Source organism: Lepisma saccharinum, chromosome 1 (genome assembly GCF_977018435.1).
Source record: "Lepisma saccharinum chromosome 1, izLepSacc3.1, whole genome shotgun sequence".
In the NCBI taxonomy this organism is placed as follows: domain Eukaryota; kingdom Metazoa; phylum Arthropoda; class Insecta; order Zygentoma; family Lepismatidae; genus Lepisma; species Lepisma saccharinum.
The window spans coordinates 98,566,566-98,588,466 of NC_139229.1; the positions used below are offsets into that span (position 1 = coordinate 98,566,566).

The following is a 21,901-nucleotide window of genomic DNA, read 5'->3' on the forward strand; positions in this document are numbered from 1 at the left end:
AACTACCGAAGTCTACTTCTAGTTCGTGTCCAAGTTGAAAATATTGACGTCTGTGGAACTCTAGGAGCCTCAGTGTAGTGCTAGTTCGGGGCATGAGCCGAAGAGATCGAAGGTCTAAAGTGAATATTTCAGGAGTACCGGATATTGGGGCGGTTTATTAAGACATAAATAAGTTGCACAGATCAACTGTAATTTTATTTGGGCCCGGGCCAAATTTCGTGTTTGCAGTCCGAGACTTTCATGGGATAAAAATGACTTTTATTTAAGCCAACTGGGTTCGACCCACACTCAAAAACGTAACCACTACAATGGGACAGCCGAAAATTATATGAATGTCGAGAAGAGAAAGCAGGAAGATGTTGGATATGTAGATATTTTAGCGGAATTTTCAGGCTCTGCCAGGACCCGAACCAGGGTCTCTGGCATGTCGTGCGGTTGCTCTACTGGCATACCCAGGATTTTCGAAGGAATGGGGGGGGGAGTGTTACGTATACTTTTTCTCGGTAGTCAGTCTTCATTTTGCCATATTTCTCTGCCTTTGACGTTCATTTTTTTTTTTTTTTTTTTTTTTTTTTAGAAATACTGGGCCAATGGAGGGTTATGACCCCCATCACGCCACTGAAGATAAATAAGTGAGCATTTTATCATATTGGAAGTCGAAACATTAGATGTGTTGGGAACGGAAGGGTTTTCACTGTGCATTAATTGTTTCTCGATCCAGCTGTGTTCGAGAATACTTCCTTTGTTTCGTGCCGATATATGACAAGACTGCGGAAGCTGTGACGGACAATTTTGAACACTTGCGAGTGCTTAGGCCTGAATATGAACAATTTGGTGGGTTTCAGCTTTTATAAGAGCTGCATACATGGAAAGACAAGACACATTAGCGGTGTTCAGGCTCGAATCAGGGAGAAATTTTCGAGAACTGTGTGCATCCAGTTCACAGCCCACAGTTTGAATCTCGCATCGTCGAGTGGATTGTCCATCCATTGTGTAACAGCTTCGTGAAGACACTCAAAGACACCAAAGATGTTTTGATGCCTGATGAGAAGAAACGGACTAACACGTGATAAAAATGGCAGCCTTAAACGGTGGCTACTATTTAGGGGACAGTTGCTCCCCATTTTTTTGCCTCCGCACTATGGCCTCTTAATGCTAGGCCTTGTCTACCAAGAGAAAGTAAACTTTCCTTGCCCCCTCCCCGCTTTGCCACCAAAAGGGCACCACTGGCCTTAAATATGCACCTGTGAGGTTCTATCTATACCACTTAAAAATATATTGTCCCCCTCGCCCCGAAAGGAATTTCTGGATACGTGCCTGCGTTGACTATACACTTCATTTTGTATGACAGTACTTTCTACTTTTGATTGGGGACTTTATACTCTGTCCCAACTAACTCTGCTGCAGCAAGGCTGCACATAGCGGTAGAGAAGGGGATCGAGTGGGCAGAGCGAAGCAGCACACGATGCTGCGAAAGCTGGTAACTACAGCAGCTTTCCGCCGTTGCGCGCAATCCCGTTCCCTCTCACGTGTTCATTGGTAGAGCCGTCTCGCGTCACTACTTGCGCAGAGACTTGCTTTCGTTCGCTTGCTCCAGCGAAGTTCTTTTCTTGTGTATGGAGCGACTGTTCAAAATATTCTTTGGTAGAACGTATTCAACGCACCGTGCTTTCATTGTTGAAATACCATTCGCAAGATATTATTTTCTGCACCCTGTATTAGTAAAATGAAATTAAAGATAAAACACATTTTCAATTTTTTCAATTATAAACATTGTTGAAAAATGCTTAAAAGTATTAATGTTAATTTTTCCACAAGGCCGTAAATTTCAGTTTCCTAATGTATTTTTCTTGCAGAATTACAATTGATACAAAAAAAGTGTTCCATTTTCTCAGGATGACGATAAGACCAAATAATCTTTGCTTATTGTCAATTGTGAATATTCGTCTGAAGAAGATCCTGTTAGAGGGTGGAAACGTTACGTTTTTATGTATATTATTTTTATACTATAAAAGCTTTTCTTCGTCAACATTTTAATGACATGAAAACAAGACTTAACAGTGTTACAATGGAAATTAAAACTCAAATTACTATACTTTAAGAAAATTATTTATTTGAAACACTTAAATTGATGTTTTAAGTCATGTTTATGCACAGAAAGGCTAATCAGGACTGGACCTACCGTTTAAAGTGGGATCCGAACCACTGTGCAATGCGCCTCCACCATGTATCGAACCTCTTGAGTAGCTACAAGGCGACGACTTTACCACCATGCCATCGGGAAGGCCTTTATTTGAAAACCGGGAATAAAGGTAAACGAGCAGCAAGTGTTCGTTCGTTTCAAAATACTTAAGTACAATTTTACACAAGTTGCCTCCGCACAATGTCCAAAGTCCTGTTTCACAGTTCTTCACGAATTATACTGGTTTGTTCTGCAGCTGTCTTTGGAAGTAACAGTAACATTTTCGAGTAACATTAACTGTAAACTACTTACTTTATGAAATTAGTACCTGAAATTCAGTTATTTTTCCACCTAACTAGTAACTAACTTCGAAGTTAGTTGTACACTCCTGTTCACATAAAGTGTCACTCTTTATAGGGTCGAACAGTTGAAGTAGGTACCAATTGATGTGAACAGAAGTGTACAATTACTACTTTTTTTGCATAGAAAGGAATTTTCTTCTGTTCCATTTTTACAATTTGTTGAATCATATCCTCGCCTGAAAGAATGGACGAAATAGTGATTATTGAAATCGTGAGACCATGAGAACAATCTTATTTATTGCCAATAACCAGAATGTATCTATTCCAAGTGTATTTTAATTAGAATAATTTCGACATAAGGCTATATAATCTCCAACAATCCTCATTGGTATACCACAGTTCAACAGTAATTCTGAATAATATATTGTTTGCTCAACAAAAATACAATAAAATATTATTTTTTCATCTTTAAGTAAAAGATGTGTATTTTATTACCTCTGTATTTACATATAAAATATATTAACTTAGTTATAATTATATGGTTGATTGATTTAGTTTATTTTACTACGCTTTTCTGCCATTTTTGTCTAATCGCAAAGATGAGAACGAGTGATAAATGATGAAACTTATGAAGGATCACATACAAAGCATACCCATGCCGGGATTCGAACCAGAGACTCCTAGCGTCGTAACGCGCTGTTCTAACCACTCCAACACGGACACCAGCAGTTATAATTGAAGACTAAAATTGGTAAACGCTGTAAGTGCCACAATAATTCAAACACCGTTTTCCACGTTAAACTGTGAAATGTGCCATGCTTTATAATGTGGCAAATGTAAAATGTGGCTGGTAGCCCTCTAAGTAGTTCAAAGGGCGTGTAAAGAGGTCACTAGTGTGCACGTTCTTACGGGCTGATGTGCGGAACGATGCGATTTCCCAACACTTTCGCTTTTGGCACTTACAACGTTTACCACTTTTAGTCCTCAATTATATATGAACTTAATGCTAAGTTGTTGGTGGTCATCTGTGATGAAATGAATAGTGCACTTGCATTTCATGTTCTGAACCATGTCTTACAAGATATAACTAATCTAGAATAAAGTAATTGTAATAGTAACTAAATTAGATACGTTTTAAAGCTACAGTAATTATAACTGAATTAATTTCTCAAGTGATTAACTTTGAATTACTTTTGAAAAGTAACTTTCCACACACTGTCGATATCTTAGATAAGATACTCAGATAAGAATTGTGAGAGAAGTTTTCTAAGATACAATATGGTAATAATTACCATTAGAATAAAATTCAAATCATTCAGAAATCATTGCATGAAGGGATTACTAAAACTATATATTCGGGATATACGTATAAATTCACATTAACATTTTTCTTTCAATGTAACTTCATTCTCCTTCTTGCCCATCCTGCAACATTATGTGGTTCTCTCATACATGCGTATGCTTCTTGCTGTCTTGAAATCATCATTCAATTCAGAAAGCAATGAATATCCTAAGATTGTGGGCAAATACCCTTCAAAATTGGAACTAGCAAAAATTTCAAGGAATGTGTGCTATAACTTGACAGACAAGACAAACAAGTTATACCCATTATTTTCAGTTTCTCAATTATACCGTTCCCAATTGCTGACTACTTGCAACCAGATATTAAGAAGTCTTGCAACATCATTTCTTGAGTATATTTTGGACTCTTGATATCTTGTAAACCATCACCATCCAACCATGTATGTTCAAATTGTGTACAGTTCAAACAATCCACACAGACGATTTTGATTCCATAGAAGCATATCCACAAACTTCCATGGTGTTGGGTTGCCATTGTTAGTCAAATCTGTTGACCTTTTTACAAATTTCAAGGTATTCTTAGAAGACACATCAAATAGATTCTCAAATGTTCATCTGCAAAAGGAGCAAATAAAAATATTGTTAATATGGTGTATGAGACTATGAACTTAACAAAGATGAAAAAAATAATTTTCATTACATTGTTACAACCACAGACAAGTTGAGTTAATAATAAAATGAAAACAACTTAGAGATGTTGTGTAAGTGGATGTGAATATAATTGATCTAAACTGCACCATAATGGTTAACGAATTGGTCCTTTTATAACAGAATTATAAAAGGTTTGATTCACGGTATCAGCTCACTTCAGTGACTCAGATCTATCTTTACAGTGCATGTTAAATATGACCATAGGCGTGCGCAGACCCTCTGATTAGGGGGGGGGGGCAAAAGCCTTGAAAGTTTAGTCGGGAAAGAAAAAATTCACTTTATCTCACTGTTTTAGTTCTATTGCATTGATGGGTATATGTGTGTGTGTGTGTGTGTATATGACATATTATTTATATACATTACATAATCAATTCATCCGCCCCATAACAAACCAATAGCAAAAATGTTATAAATTGTCTCTGAAATATGCGCGCTCCTTTTCCTCCAAACCAAGCTGTTACAGGAGCTACTGTCTGAAGTACTTAATTGTTCTTACTCTGTCTCTGGTAATTTACAATGCACTACAGAAAATAAATTTCGAGCGAAGCGAGCAAGAAGACTTCACGATCGAAATTTTTGCAAAGTGAAAACTGTATTGATTTAATATTGCGCAAAAAAAATCAAGGGACGCAATGGCGTTCTCTTTTACAATTTTTCTCATTCAGATTGTTCAGCGTCCAGGGACAACTCCGGCCGTCCCCTAGCTATGACTATGAACTTGACAGGACTGTAAGAAAAGCAGATATTGCGAGCGAACCGAGCAAGAAAATTTTACGAAATGTATTTTTGTTTGTATATAAAATTTGAAGTCGAGAGGGCAATTGCCCCTCTGTGCCACCCTACAAGTGCTCCTGGCCGTCTGGAAAAAATGATGATAGAAAGACGTGAACACTAATTCCATTTTGAGTATCCTATTGTCCTGCTACTCTTAATTTCTGCTAGTTTTACTTTCTCTTAATTCAATGTTTGCCCTCCTAGAATTGATTTCCGTCCAAGGTTGTGATAGGGAAATGCCCCTCTGCCCCCTTGTGGTTGCGCCACTGCAACCAATATCGTTTAATAAGTCATAAGATTCCTCTACACTAAATTTCTAGTTGAAAGTATAATAATGTAGGGGCATGGAACGTCTAGAAGGGGGGCAGGATTACCACACCTCCCTCTTCGAAAACGAATATCTACCTAAAAGTATATATTTCACACGTATAATTTGATTTCAGTCATAGTAATTTACATTAATTATTACGTATGTAATGGAGGCACGCAAGTATGCGATAATTTCAAATTCAAGTGGTGTTTTTGAGGGGGCAGCACTATTATCGGGGTAATATGGCCCACGGAAAAATATCTTGCTTGTCCCTATGTGGAAAAAATCTGCGAACGTCCATGAGGCTCTCCCTGCCCCCCCCCCCCCCCGTGCGCACGCCTATGAATAGGACTTTGACTTCAGTAGGTTATTGAATCAAATATTCGTAACATAATCTGGACAAATTATAATTTCTTTGAAAATCACTCAATCTTACCCACAAATAAATAATTGGCCTTGCACTTGTAAAATATGTGAACTTCTAATATTTACTAATCTATACTCAGTAAACACGAAAACTATTGTTTGGTAGACTGTTAGGACTTTACTCTTTTAGCTGTTAGGGTGTACTTTTACACTTTAAATACATAAAGCTTGAACTTATATGGAAATGTTGCGCTACCATTACAAGGCGTTCAAAATTATGAAAGAACGAGAAAACCAAATGTTTCATACAGCTTACAAAACCGGTTTTCTGACCTGATTCTGTGAAAGAAGATAACAGAACGTTGTCCAGAACTTGCACAAAATTCGGGGATCTCACAATAAATCTATTCCAATCCAACCTAACAGCTTAACCTACTTATTGCATTTAACATTTGCGAGCTTTATGAACTGTGTTCAAGTTTCAAAAACATAAAAGAGAAAAATCTTGTTGAAAACAGGTCAGAAACAACTCGTTCCAACCTTGTACAAGAGCAAAGTGAAACCATAATGAACGACTGATTTGTAATACAAATTCCGATGTACGTACATTTGAATAGCACCAGTGAAATACGAAAATAATCTCCCAAGAACGATAGTAGAGCATTTTGTGCAATATCGATTTAACGCCAGAATATAATCTATATCAAGGTATTTCATGCTCTAGTAATAATCACAAAACTGTAATATCTGCATTATGCCTAATTTAATATAACATTCTCTTCTGATTTTACAACTGCAAAGAATTATGAACTTCGTCTGTAAGGAAAAATGCGTGCTGCGTTGTAAAGGTTGAGACGTTGAAGCGATATTCTCACAGAAATTATATCGGAAGGTATTTCCTCAACATATAAATAAATCATACATTCTGCATCACTCTTGCATATTGCAAACGTTTTACTTTTGATGGATTAAGCAACAAGCATTTAAATATAAGACTTACCTTTCAGTTTTTTTCCGATGTTTCCTTCTTCCAACATGTACTGGATTCGTTATTCTCTGGTAACTTGGTTTAACTTTCACGATTTCGACGCACTTGTATTGATCATATCGTTAGAAAACACGGCGTGAAATATCGGCAACAGTGTTGGCTAAAATCTGCACCACGGAGTATATTGCGACGAAACGCCACTTCAAAAGTTTTAATGATAGGCACTACTCTCTGAAGGTACGAAATGTTTGCATTTTTTCACATAGTACGGGTGATTTTTTTAAAACTCATGGTTTTCTTTGTTGTGTAAGATTTGTAAATGAAGTATTATTTCCATGCGGTTTGTGGCAAATGAATAAAAAAGGATGGGAGATTTATTGGAGTATGTTTACAGATTTATATGCATCCCGGGTAATATCGCCCACGCCTCAACAAAAACAGCAAATATGCACCAGTGTACCCTACAATAACATTGAAGTATTGGATTTTTGCTGAACTGAATTAATGAAAATGAAAATGAGTTGTTGTTTTTTTTTTTTTGTATTCACTCAAACATAAATAAAACGTAAGAATTATTGCACAGACATATGACATAACATCTCACCTTTAAAGAAGGTGCTGAAAGTGTCGACCTCCTTCGTGTCAACAAAGTTGAACACGCCGTTCCATGTTAAGGGCTGTCTGACATAGTGTTTCTGCGCTAATGTTCGCAATTTCAGTGATAATGTTCTGCTTCAACATTTCCAGGGATGTAGGGTTGTTTGTGTACACACGTCCCTTTAGGAAGCCCCACAGAAAGAAGTTAAGTCTGGAGACCTCGGAGGCCACAATCCCTTTGAAATAACCCTATTCGCAAAGAATCGCGATGTATGGCATGTAGCACCATCCTGTTGAAAATAACCCTGTGTGAGTTCAATGTCGTCCAAATTTTCAACAAATTCCATGAACATTGCCCTGTACCGCTCTGTGTTCACTGTCTCATTGAAGAAGATTGGACCCACTATACGTGATGCTGAGACAGCGCACCATACCCCAACTTTCTGTGAGTGCAACGGAATTTCGATTACACTATGTGGATTTTCAGCTGCCCATATCCGTGTATTCTGAGAATTAACATACCCAGAGAGATGAAGCCAGGCTTCATCAGTAAACCGCGTTATTTTCAGAATATCAGGAACGCACAATAAACATTAAAAACCAATTACAGTAATCTACACGTTTAACTTTATATGGATCCTTCAATTCTTAAACAACTGTAATTTTGTACGCCCTTAGTTTCGCAGTTTTCGCTGCCTTTTGACATGTTGAATAGCTATAGCCGGTTTCTTGTGACAAACGACAGAGATTTCTTGGGCGACCTCAAGAGTCGAGCACTGACATCTTCCACAACACCTGCCCGCGGGGTCCGATGCTTCCCTGTCTCACTCAGAAGCGATCCTGTTTCTTCCTATTTCTTCACTAGCGACAATATTGTGTTCCTGTCTGGGGCAGAACGTGAGGCAAATTTGTTTCTAAATGCCCTTTGCGTAGCAACAACAGAATCAGTTTTCCAAAAACTTTTCACGATAAACACACGTTCCTGCAAGGAGTACACCATTCTTACTGTGTGTCCTGATCACAATAACGTAACTTTACAGCACAACAATTACGCAAAAGCACACAACTTTCCAGCACAACAATATAACAGCTCAGTTTCCTGGTTATTGTTGACAATGACAACGGTGCTATCTACAGGAGGAAACTTACACCTCCGCACTGCATCCAAACCCCCAGACCATATAGACGCGAAAGGTACACTGATGAATATTTGCTGTTTTTGTTGAGGCGTGGGAAATATTTTCGAGATGCATATAAACCGGTAAACATACTCCAATAAATCTCCCATCCTTCCTTATTCATTTGCCACAAACCGCATGGAAATAATACTTCATTTTCAAATTTTACACAACAAAGAAAACCATGAGTTTTAAAAAAATCACCCGTATTTCAGATGGTTGCGGGAAGAACATGATCTTTGTTTCACCACGAAATCTTCCACACTAGTCATAAAAGGAAGAAAATGCACCGGTATTAACAAAACTACCACTTCAGCGCCATCTGTACGCAGCAGTTTGAACATGACGGAGACCTTATATTTTCTGTTATTTACTTAAATCCCTTCAATCGTAACAGAAATATAAGGTTCACATGTTCTAGTGAATAAAACAATCTTTTATATCGGAAAATTTCTTCCTTGCCGAATCTATATTAGTTGTACGGTTACCCTTAGAAATTTGGGTCTATGCTTTAGCATGGCTTTAGAACCCCCTTAAGGGAGGAAATTAAACATTTTCAAATCTACAAGGCCTAAAACTCATTGTTTTTAAGTTGTTTTCTTTAAGGGCTCCGGACCCCTTATAAACTAGGGGATATTCAATAACCCTCAGGTACATCATATGCTTCTCCCAGTCTGCCCCCACCCCCAAGCAAAAGCTCAAACTCCCCCCATGGTTTTTAGGCAGTGGCGTCGCGTTAGGTTCACATACGGGTGTTCACAGTAATTTTTTTTATACTGAATGGAGATTTACTCCTCTCCCTTGTAACTTCATCTTCAATTGAAAAAGTAAGAATAACAGTTCAACTTATTTTCAACTATTTCCCACAAAAATCACGCTATATTTGAAGTAATACATTTTTTTTATTCAATTAACACCCTTTTAATTACGCAAATTACAATTAGTAATGGTTAGTGCAAACTAATTAGTATAACATGCAATCTCAGGTATGTACAATGCAAGACTACCATACTTCGCAATCTACTTTCTATTACACCGACCATATGTTAACCAACCACATTCATTCAGCATTGAAAGCACGTGCATCGTTAGCGGGACAGAGGGGAGGACGCGTCCAGTCCAGAAAAAATATTTTGTAAGATATTTGGGAATTATACTGAATGACCTCGTCCCGCTCACAATAACTCGGTTGGGATGCTTATGATTGACGTATCAGTCAATGTGACATTCCATATGTTCCTTCTTCCCTCGTGTTTCGTATTTTTCCTCCTAGCATCATTTTGCCATGGTTCAGACAGATTGATTTTTGACCATTTAATGCAAGGGTTCTCAAATTTCTTTGCTTCACGGCGCCCTTAGCGTTTCAAGATTTTTACGCGGCGCCCAGAATGTAGCCCTCTCTAACACTTGCATCAGTCAGTTACTTGTAAGATTGCATGCCTTAAGTTAAAATTAAACACGTATTTCAAATTCAGAAACATTTCATATGTAAAAATGTACTAAATAAGCACATATTTGAAACATCCATAGCATTGACTAACAATTCAGTGAAAATATTGGAACATTTCGCAGCGCCCCTGCGGCCCACACTTATTATTAACATATTTACCCGTCGTTGCCTTCTAATCGAGGGGTCCTCGGTTCGATACCCGTGGAGGAACTTAGTTATTCGAATCTCACTTAAAACTGTAGGTCCAGTCCCGATTAGCCTTACTGTGCATAAATTGGACTCAAACACCAAAAAAATCAATCAAACATATTTACCATCCTTGATCTTATGCATTGCACGAACTAATCGTTCCGGAGGCAGTCTTTTTGTATAGCTATGTGCAAATGGTAACAAACGTCCAGAATGTGTCCCTTGCCCATCCATGCTTCGAGTGAATTGTTCAGTTACAAGAACTGTCTGATGAAAAACGAATAACAATTCTCTTTTAGATATATTAAAATATTTTTTAAATGTATCTATTACAAACAAGACTACTTACTGATTTGTCCGAATAAGTGGCTAAAGAACACACTCTAAATATCCACTTTCAATTATACATTTGCACATGAACTCCCTCCTGAAGGATAACCGGCGGAAGCCTATAATTGAGCTCTAGATATTACACAGAAAAAAATAAAATTCTCGCTGTGGGTCGAGTAATTGAACGCCACACACCGACGCACAATGCACTTAATAATGATATCAAGAGAAACTAAATTCTACATTATGCTGGCACTTACCTTTATAGAGGATACAGTTCCTTTAGTAATTTCTGTTGCAACCACTGTGGTGAATTTTACTTTTAAAGGAAGTCCATCCGTCTTTCTTTTCTTCTGGAAAACTTCTCAATTACTTGGTGGTTCAAGTCTTTAATGCCCCTCACCAGCCTTTTCTCGATGGAAAACATAGCTAAAGCCGACAGCCTATCCTGAGACATGGTGTTTCGTAGAAACGTTTTAACCTGTTTCAAAGTTGAGAAGCATCTCTCTGCCTCTGCAGTTGTCATCAGAGTCACTACGACTATTCTCAGAAGCTTCACAACTTCAGGAAACGATTCTTTCAATCCATTTTTTATGAATAGATGAAGAAGAGGAGGTACTGCACCTTGAGCACATCTGAATTCTTCCCTAGTGTACAGAACAGACAACTCGGTTGATAAACGTTTCTCTTCAAGTGTTGGGTACGTTTTAACTGCAGCGTTCAGGAGATCAGCAGGGAATGTTCTCTGGTATGTAGGAAACATTTCCGGATTGAGAAGTTGGGCTGCAACAAGGTGATTTTTGAAAGAAAGTCTTTCTTCAGTCTGTACAATAATGACATCACATACTTCTTTCGTAGCGTTATGTGTGTCAGGCTTCTTTCTCTTAACCAGATGTTCAGAATTTGTAGGCCCGATACTACACTGAAAAGAATCAATCTGCTCCCTTACTTTTTGTATTTCCAGCTTAAAATTTTTCACCCGATTTTCAACCTGAATTGGATCCGTATTTGTTTTCTGAAGTTGACGGAACAGAATTTCCACATGCGGCATTATGTAATGGAATGCAGTCAGCCAAAACACAAAGATTGGATCGTGCAGTATGTGCAACAAACCATCACACTCCCGAAGTGTAACTCCATCGACAGATGACAAGTTACTTATTGTCTCCAAGCAATCGATTAACTCGTTTTTATGTTCGTAAATAACAGAAATGGTTCTGCTATTGTATGTCCACCGCGTTGGAACTCCTCTAGGCAGACGCTTCTGTACTTCTGCTTCAAGTACCTTTGTTCTTTGCTGACCGAGAAAAAAAAACCCAGGGAAAGCAGACAAATTTGCAAAAAACAACTTGGCTTGTGTAATAACGGTCACAGCACGCTCCATCAGTAAATTTAGTTGGTGAGCATAGCAATGAACAAAGCAAGCTGTTGGATATTGTGCTCTGATCTTGGCTTGAACACCATTCACACGTCCGCTCATGACCGACCCCCCATCGAAACTCGTACCAATCAACTTTTGTGGTGAATTTTCCAGGTGTTTCTTTAGCTCAGATAGGAGTGTAGACGAAATGGATGTTGCATCATTGCTCCGAGGGTTTAAAAAAACCCAAAATCTTTCAATGGGATTTCCTTCCATTTCATAACGGTAAATTAACACAAGCTGGGTGTGAGTTGTTACATCAGTTGTTTCATCTGCCTGGATTGCTACAAATTCAGAGTCTTTAATTTCTTTGGAAATCTGGTCCCTGCACACTTCTAGCATGCAATCCCAACAGCTCATTTTGAATCGTTGCAGATGTTCCTTTGAATGTGGTTGCTGTTTCCAGATGCTCTTGCATTGCACTGTCAAGGCTCTTCACAAAGTCCACTAATCCACGGAACACTCCTGGATTATCCAAAGCTTCTGACTCGTCGTGACCACGCAAAGCGAGTTCGAAAGCACCACAAAATTTTTATGCAATCAATCAGGCGAGAAAGTATGTGTCGATTTTTGTCGACTTTTTCGGTGTGACGGAGAATTCCTAAAGTATAACTTCTGTCAAGTTGTCTCATAATGTTGTCTTTCCCTACCATCGATAAATTCAGAACGTTGCTTAAATGTTTTTTTTGACAATTCATGTTTTGTAACGTACTGGCTTAAGTGACTAAGGTCTTTCATCCCTGTTTTTGTCCATAAATTGTCGCCTCCAAACAATAAACAAGGAAAACAAAAGAGCACGTTCATAACGTTACATCCACACAACCAATTGTACTTCGTGTACCAGTCATTTTCGAATGTTCTTTTAAACACGCGTTTGGGAGTACTTACCTCTTGTACAATGTAGAGGTCCGGCTGGTGAGGGCCCATCCTTTTTACTTCAGTTCGTTCTGCTTCGCTCATTCACGAAAATGGAGTTTCTTTCAAACTCCTAACAGTATTCATAGTGTACAAAACTAAACACTACACTACACACACGCGCACGCACGTCTGAAAGCCAATGCACATAAGGTCACCCAACCGCTTACCAATAGATATCGCACTCTCCAACAGTCGACACCACTCTAACCGCGTTTTGCCGGTTGCCACCGAAGAGCATAAGCTTTTTTATTGTCCCTTGACTTGACCTTTCCAAAAATAACGTGTTCCTTGCAGGTCTCCCACAGCAACAGTGTTGCCAACAACTGAAATGCAGAAGTTGCTAAATCTTCAACATGCGCTAAAAGTTACTGAATCAAATTTACTGGTGAAAAATGCAAAATATATTTTAAAAAGTGCTGTAAAGAACAACTTACATCAGGTTTATTCCAACCAATAAATTAAATTTCAATGTTTGTGTGTTTATATGTACATTAAAAAAATACTTAATTTCAAATGAGAATTTTATGCATATTTCATTTTAACTTTCTAACTTCAAAGAAGAAAATATTATGTGTAGCAAAAATGCATCTAGTATTCTGAAAGTTATATTTTGTTCTTCACAATAAGCATATTCCAATAATGTAGAGAATAGTAAAAATAATTTACTAACATCAATTAATTTTTTTTTTACAGTAACAGCTATTTAGGCCTAGGACTCCATACTATTCTGAGTATAGTTACCAGAAAAATGCACGTTCAATTGATGTAAATGTAGTCGGCACTTTTCTTTGTAATTTAATTCAGTGAGAGTTCTTTTCTTTTTTGCATTAATAACGTTGATTACTAAAAAAATTTCACAGTCTGAATGGCCCTTAGCCGCACATGCGCAAATCATATAAACCTTGAAAGATATATAACTCCTACAGACTAGTTTCTAAAGAAAAGTCGCTCGTCACTATTCCGTGAACTTTAGCGCCCACTGGAATTTAAAATCCGCCAGGTTTAGCGACTTCTCACTAAAGTTTGCAACTATGTAGTGCAGACCATCTCGAGTCCCCCTAGGCATGCCTTGTATATGCTGCACTCTGATGCCGAATGCAAGAAGTATTGCCGCTTGAATCAGGGCTCCCAGCACCATATGTTCGCAGAGCCCAGTGAACATTTTCGCGGTATAGTGGCCAACAGCCAGTTAGCTGCCAGTTCACAACACACAAAACACAACACAGCAATTGTGTTCATCGCAACCGTGCAACACAGGAGTCAGTGTTACCAACTATCTAAAAAAGTTATCAGACGTGAAAGACTTCAACTCCGAGTAAATTGTGTGTATATATTCGAACATCAAAAAAGTTTTCTTTTCAATTAAATGTATGTGTGTGTGTGTGTGTGTGTGTGTGCATTTAATATGTACGTAATTTAAAACATATACATGAGTGTTCACGTGCTCATGCGAACATTATCACGTGACGCGCCTGTTTTTAGGGCCCAGAAACTGAAGCTTTGGTACCCGTTAACAAGAGGGGTATATCCCTTTTCATAGTTTTACATTAAATTACAGAATAAATAAGAATATTTTCTCCAATTGTTTACCAGAAGCATATTTTGGAAATAAAATATTCATTTCTGCTAATAAATTTGTGTAACCTCCCTGACACACATACATATTCTTACTTCAATCACTCTTATTTGCCGTTTATCTCAAATACAACTTTCCTTCATGTTCTCAAATTCTTGAAATGAAACAAAGTGCATTTAGTAGTTAGGTAAGGTCTAATATAATAATACACAGTTATTCCTTATAGTGTTTTATTAAATTTTGCCAGCACTTAATGTTTGTTCATACTGACCATAACAACATTCTCTTTCAGTATTTTTAATCCTTTTTTTTTTAAAGAAAGAAAATATATATTACTCTTCTTTTTTTTTCTCAAATATAATCACATTCCTGACTGAACGTAATGTAAACCTGTCAGCTTTCAACACATTCATTAAAAAAAAATAAGGGATGCTTGAAAGTTGAGATTTTGCAGAATGCAGCAGAAGCTGACAGCTTACATATTTAAAAAAAATAAGAACATAACATTAAATACATTAGCCTCTCCCATGCTGGCTACAAATACAATTTTTATGGGGAGAGGACAATTGATTTTTTTCTTTGCTCTCTATACACTTTGCTCAAGTTAGAAACTGCAAAGTATTACAATTTTGTTTCATCTTAAAAAAATGTTTTCGATTTTCAAATCATTCTTCTTCACATTTATTTATCCACCCAAATATTTACGTTATTTTTCAAATATCAATGGTGAGAGTGATAATGAAAGCTCATTTTGCAGCTTTTTTCAGTGCATCAGCTGTACAAATGATGATGATGAATTACAATAATAATTATATTAAAAAAAAGTCAAGCATCCCATTATAATCTACTTGTCTTAAAGACGAGATTGCTTAATCCCTCTCAAGTTTGAAACTTTGCGAAGGAGAAAGAAGAAAGTTGTGTTTTTAATTTGTTCCTAGACAGGATTAACATGATGTACAATTCTAAGGCATACCATCAGGGAAAAACACAAACCCACTTGACGTAGCTTCGCAACAAGAAGCATAGTCAATCTACTGTAATGCCTCCCATATGTGGAGAATTCAGCCAAGATTTTACAAAAATTACTTTATATATGTATATGTATATAATATATAAGTGAAGAGGAAGAATATACATTGAAACTACAAACATGCAAACAACATGTTTCCGGATCCATCTGAACACTTAACTTACTTTGTATCAAAACACCCTTTGCTTTCTTCAAGGAGAAATTTCGCAGACAATAACTTTTACGCAAAATTAGCATAAGCCATCTGAAAACAATCCAAAGCGTCGGTTTAGGCAGCATAAAAATTAGTTGCAAAAGATATTTCATTTGGGTCTAGGAACGAACCTTATTAAAGTGTGCAGTAACATTCTCTACCGACATGATCATGCTGTGCACATATCTTTTAATTCTCAAAAGACTATCCACATAGTACAGTCTACTCATATGGCATTAATATGATTAAGAATAAATATAGAATTGAGATGCTGTGATGCCATATGTCTGATTTCACCTACAAACTCTTTCTGTTTCAGAAATGTCTACACTTGTTCAATTACATACAGTATTGATAATTTAAACTGAGGGGTTGAATATTAAGTGTTGTTATATATTACTTTTTTTTTTTTTTTTTTTTGCTGCACAAAGTACGTTTCTTCCACTTCAACTTAATTCCTGTCCAAACAGAAAGATATAAGTACTCCCTGAGGAAACACAACTGTCACCACCATACATTCAATATTTAATTAAGTCACATAACATCTTGACAAATGTACAAAATCCTCTCCCTCTTGCAATTCATATACCATGAAAGTAGAAAATACCACTTCAATTATCAACAACATGTAACGCACTCTAACGTGGAAAATTGAAAAAGCAGCAATAACATTTGTATAACACAAGTACAAGTATGAAAGATAGAGAGTAATGGCAACACATGTTTAAGTATGCTGTACAAATTCCAACTTTCTTTACATAAAGTTTACCTGTTAGTGGCAGTACTAAACATAATAAAAGTAACTATTCAAATTGCTTTTGCACAAAACTTCCCTTAAACCTTATCTTTTGAATCCTGTGTAGCGTGTGTCAAGTTACAATTCATACTCTTTAAGATCAAGTTTGATTAAACAATTATAAAATTTTCTATACAAAAATCATTATCAATTTGTACTTCCAGTGTTTTATTTTAATAATTTCATATTGGTTGCTAATTACTTCGAATTCAACAGATGCAACCACTAAAACCATTGTTGCAATATAAAAAGGTGTTAAATTAGATGTCATTTGTTAATATTTGGCAATACAAAGAGCACACACAATTTATCACAATTTTAAATAAACTATTTCATACAATGCACTTCACCACCTTCACAAATATTACATCCTTTACAAAACTACAACACCCTTGAATTCTTTCGGATGGTGACAGCACGATACACAAACATCACCTTAATTAATAACTTGAGCCAAATACTTGTGACAGTTACGCTCAACATCATTCAAATAAGAAACATGTTATTTGACAAAAAACTATGAAGAAAGTTTAAAACAAAATCTTGGCTGAATTGCTACACTTCATTTTTATTTCTTTTAATGTTTTAAACTTTTTTTTTTTTGGGCATACAATGAATTGAAATTACCTACCTGTGCATTAAAACCCCTCCAAGAAAGGGGAATGGACTATGATTTACACGATCAATGCTGTTTACAAACTGTAGACACGGGTAAGATTCAACGTGCAAGAGAAGCACGTAGTTCTTATATTGACACATTATTTTCTTTTTTCAGCAGAACATCTTCAAAACAAAAATCTACTTATAAGAAAATCATTGATCTATTAGAAAAGAGTTAAAACTTTTCTCTGTAAATTTCATAACTTTTATATCATTAGCTTCATTAAAAAAAACACTCTTGACACTGTAGAAAGAATACATAATACACTATTATGTGCCTACATCTGCTTGGGCAGGGGACAGAAACAATTTAAACCTTAAGGAAGAATTTAATTTACACAATCTGATTGATTTATCTCTATAGTGAACGCAACAATGCCCAAGTGTTAATTATTAAAGTTAAGACACTACAAAACCACTCGTACAACACACGTTAACATCACAGTGGAAGGCTAAACTGATTTCTTCAGTTTTCAACTCCCATTACGTAACAATGTCAATTCCAACAAAATAAAAAATAAAAAAAAAATGCATAACCCTCATTTCACAACATTGCTACCTCTCATACAAGTTAACAAAAAAAATTACATATAACGTGAACTTCCAAACTATAAAAATATGTATACATATGTATGTATATGCACATACACACACACATATATATATATCGGAAACAATTCTATGGCATTGAAAGGCAGGGGTACTATTGCTAAGCAGAAAAATAACTCTACCAACAATGCCATAACATCCACACTATTGAAGGTATACTTACAGATCCCCGAGTGGGGTTGCTACTTCCAATATACCTGCAAAGGCATTTGTTTAAAAGGGGGGGGGGGGGTTGCAGTTTAATATACCTCACTATGAAGCCGAGAACAATTATACGGCTCCCACAAAAACAAGTTTCCTATTTAAAAAAGTTAATTAATATTCTCAAAAGGTTGCTTTCATTCCAGGTAAAGTAAATATATGTATGTTCATAAGTAGCTGGGAGTTCTTAGAAGAATAGGTTTCAACTGAAATTCAAAGTGATTGCTAGACTAGATAATATTCCAACAATATTAACAAACATTTTTTCTAATTTGAACATTCTTGCTGCAAAGCAGTGACTATACAATGACTTCTATAACTCTTCTGCAAATAAACATAAAAGCTTACAGCACAGACAGTATAAAAAAAAATCAGTGTAATAAATATGTTAAAATAGCACTCGATAGTAAGTTGTACAGAAAGCTATTGATATTTAAAACTTAGCCTCTGTAATAAAGTTTATTGGATCGTCAAAAATTTGAAAGGATTTTTTTTTTTTAACGAACAACAATGGAAATGTTTCTTAATATAGTTTCAAAGGGTAGAGGCTAAAAAAAAGTGGGGAAAAAACTGTGAAAGAAAATAGGGAGTAAAAATACTACATGATCTTAAACAATGTTATCTACATTTAATCCTTGCACGCTCAAAGGATACTAGCCTGAATCATGCACCTCAAAATGAGATAAGGGTACAGTATCCTCTGCTGTGCAGGGAAATACTTTTGCCCATGAATTATTTTTTTGTCAAAAAATTACAATAATCCAGGGCCAAGTGGTGGCGAGATACAACGATCTCTATATTTCTTTCATCACCACGTAACTTTTTTTTAGGAACATGTGTTTCTTGAAACTTGCTCCAGCCCTTCTCGGGGGCACACGTAGCAAATCAGCCGATGCAGAGCCCTCCCTTTTGACAACAATCATTTGCCAACCTTTCACGTTGCCTACGAACTTCACTACAATTTTTCTATTACCTGCATCAAGTACTTTATTTATTTAAATCAATCACCTAGGTATAAAAATGTGACTCTTGACTCATGCTTTAAGGGTCTTGTTCACTCACACCTGCAATGTGTTTTCACGTAAGTAATTCAGTTTCTGTTGTGCATATATTCGTAAGGTGATCGGTAACAGAATCTGCATTGTAGAAAAAGTCTCCTTCTTCTAATTTGCATATTATACACTTATTGCTTTTGTTTTCACCCAGAAAATGTATTCCCCATTTCAGAGGTGGTAATTTTAAGACTGAGATTTGCATACCATCTCAAATGAAGTGTTGTTTTTATCCTTCACTGTATATGGTACCTTCCCTGGCAGGCCCATGCTCCTTTTGCATCATTTGTTTATATTTTTCAAATCACCTTCCATAGTATAGTATTTTCTTTCATTTTATTCCATAAGATGCAACAACATGCAAGATTCTCTTTAAACTGATACAAGGATGATAATGGGGGTAGTGGCAAATATTCACCCCTCTAAAATTTTTTTCTTCTTTCAAATAAAAAAATTCCAGTTTAAAATTCACATAAGTGTTTTAGCCTGCCTCACCCCTCTACACACACACACACACACATGGGCATGCACCCATGTACATATAATATGGTACTTACTTGATGTAATTTATGAATATCTGGGTATGCTGGAAACCAAAAGTGTTAAGTAGATTAAAAATTATCATTTATACAACACATGTAAATGCTTTTTTATTGAGGGTGCTTGGTTGCATATGCATACGTACGCACATAATTACTTTCAATTTATACTGTAAGGCATCCTAGGAAGTGACATATTTGAAACAATTCCCTATTCCAACCAATTGGGGATCAATTGTAGCTATGGGCCTGTCCCTCGGCTGCCAGTTAACTCTCTAAGTAATAAAGCAAGAACTTTGAAACCCATCATGGAAGCTGGCGAAAACTTCAGAAGGGATGGTGTGCAAATTCAAATGCAAACTCTTACACTGAGGAATTCCAACAAGAGAATCTCTCCATCAAATCTGCTAGTTGTTTTGTCGTTCGTAACGGTTTGCTTTGATTGTTTGTTTCAAAATCACAACTCAAATTACTTTGAAAAGGAGGCATGGAAATGCAGGAAAGTAGGATTAACGAATACGGAATGAGGTTTTTGTTACATTTAAACACAACTTGTACCACTACACTAAATAACATTCATCGCAGGAGCTCAGGAAAAACATATATGCTTTTCTTTCGTTCGTTAACATTTTATAAACATGACCTGGGAGAACAGGGCTCAATCAACCATTCAACATAAATGATTTACAACTGGATATTGCTATTAGCACAGAACACATTTTTCAGCATAAAAATGTCATCACAAGCAAAAACATAGAGAAACAAGAAAAAAAAAGATTGACGAAATTCACAACTCTTAAACACACACACATATGCAAAACAGCACAAAATAAAAAAGAACTTTGATGTGCTGCTCCCAGCTCATGCCTTTCATACGTGACAAAAATACCAAGAAACATGAATTTTGCTCAATCTTTTTCTTCTTAATCTGCCATCTTGAAGCTTACAATCATACCAGCTGCAGTTTACGAAGAAGGCTCTTCATCAGGTGCACAACATAGCAGTCACTAGGAAAACAGAAGAATTAAGGTGCCTAGCATCTGTAAACCTTACAATGTCACTGGCCTGGGTTGGCCATGAAGAAACGGGCATGCTATTCCCTTTAAGCACGAGCCTTCTTCCCAGAATCTGCATGGAACTGAAGCAAGATCATGCGAAAAACGGCAGTGTATGCGTCTGCAGTTGCCCTCTAAATAGAAACTGCATGGGCGCTGACTGAATGAATGATGCCTGAAGGAAGAGAATGGTGTGTGTGTGTATCAGGCAAGAAATGTCGACATTTTACATACTGTACATACCACATAATCGTTGCTCACCCCCCCCCCCCCCATTTTGTCAGCTAAAAATTTGGTTTATGACCTTTCATTGTAATTGTCACATCCGCACTTCAGATAACAAAACTTAACAACAGCAGTGCAGAATCTTCGGAAACAGAAGATTGTTTTATTTTGCAACACTGTAGTTTTTATTTTTCAAGTGAAATATTTTAACTATACATAATGCACAACTCAATAACAACTAATGTGATAAGTCTTTTTTCAGACCTGAAAAATGTTTGATAAACTGTCACGAAAAGATGATGTCTGGCGATTTGGACTATATTAATTTTCATGTAGTACACGTATATTCATTATATGCTGACCAAGACAGTCCTTAGTCCTTATTTCAGTATTAAAAAAAAACAAAAAACCACTGAACAACATGAATGAGGGTCCTCATCAGACTTGAGGTACTTTTCTTTTTTAGTTCGGTTTCAAGTCTCTGTCTGTCATGGAAACAAGGCTTAATCATGTTACTATATTCATGAGTATTCAATGCATCTTCATCTTGCACCACAGTTTAGTAATAAATTTTGATTTATAATTACCAATAATACTGGCACACATTTTGGCAAAAAAAATTGGCATAAAATCTGCAGTGAAATACAGTAAAACAGAGGTTCCCAAATTTTTTTGTTTTGCGGCACCCTTAGTTTTTTTCCGCAGCGCACAAGTCTGAATGTAGGCCTATCTAACACTTGCAGCGCTGTGTTAGTGTGGTTAGGTTGCTCACCTTAAGGTGAGGTGTGAAAATTTCGAACCAGGCATGCATTTATTTGAATATCGTCGGAATGGGCACTGCTACTAAAACAAAATCCACGCATAATTTGAGGGTATGAATTTCTCCCCATGTTACAAGTGGAAACTGCTTTTAAAGTTGATTATTAAGCTACATACCATGTTTGAAAA

At 36.5% G+C, this 21,901-nt stretch overlaps 1 protein-coding gene across 1 annotated transcript in view; it reads right to left on the reverse strand.

The window, feature by feature from the left end:
• Positions 1 to 14,813: 14,813 nt before the first annotated feature.
• LOC145998568 (uncharacterized) overlaps positions 14,814 to 21,901 on the reverse strand; it is a 59,555-nt gene continuing 52,467 nt past the window's right edge. Inside the window, exon 11 of the mRNA XM_083134998.1 lies at positions 14,814 to 20,903. Coding sequence (XP_082991124.1) covers positions 20,723 to 20,903 — 181 coding nt within the window. The 3' untranslated portion in view covers positions 14,814 to 20,722. The remainder of the gene's footprint in view (positions 20,904 to 21,901) is intronic.